Raw genomic sequence first — 6,015 nt, forward strand, 5'->3', positions numbered from 1 at the left:
TAAAATTAGACATCGAGAATCACTCATATCAACTCTTGCACTCGCAATCTCTCACTCTCGCATCCTTCGTTTTCTCGTACCACTAGCCCGGACGTTCGTCACCCCTCTTTAGCTCTAATTTCGATCACCAGGACATCCCTATATTCATAAGAAATCATTTATTATTATTTCATCGATATTATTCATTACTTGTTGTCGTTACATACGTCCGTTATTTTTGTAAATTCACTACCTTGAGCGCCAGAGGCCTTTCCATCGATACTCCCACTGGTGCTTTTCAGAGGACTCTAACGTTGCTTGAGGTTTTAGGTCGCTAGTGCACGTCGATTCAGACATGACTGACGTCTTTTTCGTAGTTATTAGACTCATCCCCAACATTTAGTATGATATTATGATTTTTTATACTAAAAATGAGTTGGTTAATTATAAAAGGAAATTTTATATCCATATCAACTATGAACCATTCTTTATTATGCATACAATATCTTTTCTTTCTTCTTTTTTGATGAATAATCTAAAGCTTATGCGACAGTAGATTAGAACTTAAAATTTTTAGATTTAAATATTAACCATACTACATTATGCTGATATATTATAATATTTCTTTTGTATCGATGCTTCTTTATATGTATTAAAGGGCATTTTTATGTTAATGCTTTTTATATATTATAATAATACTTTTTAAATTACACTCATATATTGTACTTCTTTCGTTCCACTTATATTGGCACTTTTGCTCTCTACAAAAGTGTTAAGATAAGTGGGACGGAAGGAGTATAAAATAAAAACAGATTTACACCATTGATATATTAATAATCTAACGATAGTGATTTAATCTTTGAATAATCATAGGGCAAATGTTTGAATTTTATGTAGAATGTATATGAATTCGTTGTGTAAATATTTGAATTTCGGGAATTAAAAATTCCACTCCCTAAGAAATCGAACCCAATACCGTGAATTCATCAAAAAAGTGATGAATCAACCGTAAATTTTAATGTTCTAAGAATTGAAAACAATACCTATTTTATATTTAAAAATGAGTTTTTAATTTTAAAAATATGAACTATTTTTGGCTCTTATATACTCTCTCCGTCCCACGAATCTTAAAGCAATTTTTTTCGACACGAGAATTAAGAAAATAGTATTTAGTGTATTAAGTTTGATAGGTGAAAATGTGAATAAAGGAATTTTTTTTGCCATATAAGGAATTAAATGACTCAAGATTCGTGGGACGGAGTGATTATCTATTTTAGGTTATTCGTTATTCTCATTTTTCACGAAAGATAATATTTTCATTTAATCTTAATCATCTATATATATATATATATATAAAAGCATGACCCCTCCTCCAAACTCCACTATTTTTAATAGTAATGAATCTGATTGAAATAATGTATGTGTGACATCTGTTGTAATTTGGTACTATACTACATGTGACCATTGTCTTTGCTTGTAAATCTGGACTGGGTCCCTAAATTCCATTGAATGTCTGAAATCTCATATATTGAGATCTTAAAATTTAATCGAGAAGGAAGAAATATGAGCTATTAATTGCAGTACTGCAAACAAGATATGATGAAGGGCAAAAAAGGATAGGTATCTATTTGGGAACATTATCTGGGACTGGGATTGGGACTGGGGGTAAACCATTGCAAATTTTAATGATGACACAATTCCGGACTATCTCTATGGTCATTCACATGTGCCCGCTCCACAATTATAAGGATTAAAATTTCATGTTATATGAATGCATAAATATATTTTTTTTAAAGTTATTTTTATATACGTAAAAGAAATATATATGTAATAACTTAATAAGATCTCTTATATATGGTGAAATTTTAAATTGACGTGGAAAGTATTGGTGTTAACGTGATATTCCCAAAATTTTAATTAGAGATCAATCAATTCCCTAAACTTAATTTCTTCCTTGATGCTTCCACCAGAAGAGGAACCAAGGTGTACTCGTTCGAGCTCACATTATTGTGGTACATCTTTGTATAGAGACATGCTTTCCTAACGAACGAGAACGAAAATTTGTCCGCATCATCACCTCAAAAGATCATCAGATTGTAAAATTGATTGCTCAATGGAAAAAATCGTTCACATTATGCATTCTGATGAGCAGATTCCAAACGAACATGGACGGATCATCAACACGTTGGAACACTAGGGCCTAGTTATAAACGGTAGAGTAATATAAATCATCCGCAGAACGACATTAAGATTTTGGACCGACTCTTTTATATATATTAACTAAGGATTAATTGGACCATATAAAAATTAACATCTCTTAACCTACAAACTACAAACTTTTTGCACGTAACCTATAAAATAACTGCATTTGACCAATAATGTATATGCACTTTAGTGGTCTGGAGTTCGAATCTCAAAGGAAACACAATTACAATTTACAAGTAATTTGTTACCATGAAAATGCAGTTACTTCATACGTTAAGTACAATGACTCAATAGGTGAAATGCAAGATTAATGGTTTTTACGTTAAATGAGTTTGTACTGGAACTAAACCCTTGGTTGATAAATTTCAAAACTTTATTTCTAAAGATATCTATTTTCTTTTCTCTATTTTTCTACAAAAGGGATTGAAAGATCCAACTCTTCTTCTCCGAGCGGAAACGAACATGGCCAAAATTTTCACAATTTCTAATTCCTTTTTTTCACTCCAATAAAAGATAATATTATCACTTTATTTTTGGTGTGATGATATTATCATTCCTTGAAGTGAAAATGATGAATGAGAAATTGTAAAAATTCTTTTTTATAGAAATTGCGGGAAAAGAAATAAGGGATTTAAGGTAGAATTTTTTGTTATCCCTCATTTTCTCATCATAAATTTATCAATCAAAGAGAACACACCCTAAATGGATTAGATTTGTTACATTTTTGAAGAATTTAAATACAAAAGAATTTTAATCTTATATAACAATATATATGGATGTTTTATAAATAAAAACTCATTTCTAAATATAAATTTGGAACAATTTTTAGCCTGTAAATCATAGATTTATAATAAATTCATCATTTTGTTGGATGAATTCGTGATCCTGAATTTGAATTCCGTAAAGGACAAAAAAAAAATATTTTTGAATTCATACGTTTTCACGGTAATTTCATTATATGTTTCACATACTTTGTAATTTGTATTCCCTTTGTCCCTTAAATAACTTCATATATTTTCTTTTTGGGTCGTTCCCCAAATAACTTCTCATATATTTTCACCACTTTCAATATTAATTATAACATATTTTCACGACTTTTAATATTAATTGTATTATATTTTTTTTCATTTCCAACACACTCAACAACTTTTTTTTAAAATCTGTGTTCCTGCATGAAAAATTATTTAAGGGATGGAGAAAGTATATATATTAAAAGGAATTTGTAATTCACCTTATAATTAAATGCTACAAAAGCTTTATATTGCCTATTGAGAATGTCAATTGGGTCAATCAACTTAGTTTTAGACAAGTCTTATATCAGGCACAGGCTATTTTTGACGCAACAAATTGATCTGAATTTTTTTTCAAGATTGAAATTTTGGACCATTATCCCAATTTTTTTATAAATTAATAATTAAATAAAAAAATTTAATGATCTCATTAGGATGTAATCAAATTTAAAATTTTGTACCTTAAATATATTAATCACTCTACCTTTAATCAACACACAATTACCCCAAATCTTCTATTTTTGGATTAACACATTGGGAAATAAGTTTACTATTTCTTTAGCACGTACGTATTTTTTTATAACTATTTTTTTTAAAAAAAAGAAAATGATTATGCATTTTCAATCAAACACACTTGAACTGATATTAAATGCAAAAATTAGTGGTCCCAACTTATATAAATAACTATTATCGAAAATGATTGGGTACTCAACTTTCTTAATTTAAATGGTTTTTATTTGAAGGTCAAGAAGTTTCCATTGTGTATTGGAATAAAAATATATTGGTGACATGATGAGTACAAATTTACGGATAAAATATCAAAACATATACTCCATAATTAAGTATTTGGAATTAATCATATGAAATTCATAAACAATTAAAGTACTAAAATTTGAGAACTAGGTGATGAGAAAATTTTTATTCACTGGGCCAGACATTCAATTTTTGAGCTAGCACTATTTCGAGCTCAAACTATTTTTAATTAATTTGGATTAATCGGATTAAATTTCTTCGGTTTAGGAATCTTTTATCAACCCAATTTTTTCAGTCTATTCATACCAATAATTTTGGAGTAGATTGACATTCCTCTGTCTTATAATAGAATATTTTGTCCTAATTACATTTTCACCAAATTTAAGTAATATTTCCATTAAAAAAAATTCACAGATTGGTTTTTTTTTTTTTTTTTTTTGGGGGGGGGGGGGGGGAGGCTTCGGTCGCACTATAGTTGGATAGGAAATTTCTGAGTATTTCGTAATTAACTATTTGAGGATGCGAAAGAAAAATTGGGATGATAATTTGACATCAGGCTTGATACAGCACGCACCACATGCGAAATAAATTACAAAAAGAAAAAACAACACTATCTATCATTATCAGATTCCAAATTTACTCATAGTTTCATTGGTTTCTTTTTCCTCCTGAATTGTTTCTTTCTAATTAAAAGGTCTTAAGTGGTCCAAATATTCATCTATTTCCTCCGTTATCTCCTAATTAATCATCATTCTCAAATCAGGTAACTCCTAATCTTTAAGAGAAGGATTGAATATATGTAGAAGAAACATATATAAAATAAGAAATAGAATGTTAGAAAAAGAGGGGCATGCATCATCAATCCCCAAAGATACATTCATTAATTAACTTCCAATACATTACTATTGCTCCCACAGGGTACAAATCAAGGCTGTAATCAAAATATTACAGCCAAAAACAACCACTGCGAGGAAAAACCAAACATTTACCAAATTCCTACATTTACATGCATATATCCTAACCCATTTAGATCGACTTCATCATCATGGGTAATTCTAGTCAGCCGGTCAAGAAATCTCAACTGAGAAAAAAAAAAAAAAAATACAAGTAGCAGTCTAGTAGTAATAAATAAATTCCTGCAGCAGTTTGCTGTATCTATCTAAGGAATGATGTTAGAGACTGGAATACTTGTTCATCACAAGGAATGGTGAGGCCCATGTCATGATCAAATCCAAACTCTTCTTCAGCTTGGTGAAGCAGGCTGAGGAATTCCGGCCTCTCGAGAATGGAGATAGGAACGATGTATCTGCTCCGGTTCTCGCCCACGTACACCACAAAATGCCCCTTTGGCACGTCCATTGGCAGCCCTTCATCGTTCTCGTACCCGTGCTTTTTCCCTATGCTCGAGCACCGCTTCATGATCTGCTTGATCATTGCCTTTTGTGACACTTTGTTTGATTTTCTAATTCCCATTCAATATATATATGATCTCAACTTAAATATATATTCCTCTTCTTTGAAAGAAACAGAGATACAGAGGAGTTGAAAAGAAGGGTGTGGTGAGAAAGGAATGAGGCTGAGTGAGCTATATATATAAAGTAGCTAGGGAGTTTGTCTTCAAAATTAAATGGTTAATTAATTTGTTATTTGGTATGAAAATTTAGAGAAAGAAAAAGGAAAACAAGGGCATGTGGGGTTGTGGGAGCAAAGATGAGACCACAGGTGTTTTTGGGCGCTGTGTATTCAAGCTGAAAAAACATGATGCCATCGAGTTTACTACTTCTTGTTGCCTTTCACCACGACAATAGGGACCCTCTTTTCTTGAGTTCTAACCCTCTCTTCAACAATATTACTATATATATTTCTACCTTCTCTTTTTCCCATTTTTTCATGCATCCCTTCCATGTGAAGAAACTTCCTCGCAATTTAATTACCCTCTTGGTAATGGCCGTACATGTGTTATATACATGCGGTTAATAACACTAGGTTCATATTCAAACTGTTCTATGTACACAAAAGTGAGTGTGTGATAGTATGTAGAGCTCAAGCTCAAATGGAAGGTTCTAAA

At 30.9% G+C, this 6,015-nt stretch overlaps 1 protein-coding gene across 1 annotated transcript; it reads right to left on the minus strand.

Moving 5' to 3' along the window:
• Positions 1-4,781: 4,781 nt before the first annotated feature.
• LOC131011066 (protein SMALL AUXIN UP-REGULATED RNA 51-like) lies at positions 4,782-5,721 on the minus strand. Its single transcript, XM_057938817.1, has one exon. The coding sequence runs from the start codon at positions 5,418-5,420 to the stop codon at positions 5,103-5,105; it is 318 nt and encodes a 105-aa protein (XP_057794800.1). The 5' UTR covers positions 5,421-5,721; the 3' UTR covers positions 4,782-5,102.
• Positions 5,722-6,015: the final 294 nt, after the last annotated feature.

The sequence above is a fragment of the Salvia miltiorrhiza genome, chromosome 2 (genome assembly GCF_028751815.1).
Source record: "Salvia miltiorrhiza cultivar Shanhuang (shh) chromosome 2, IMPLAD_Smil_shh, whole genome shotgun sequence".
NCBI lineage: Eukaryota > Viridiplantae > Streptophyta > Magnoliopsida > Lamiales > Lamiaceae > Salvia > Salvia miltiorrhiza.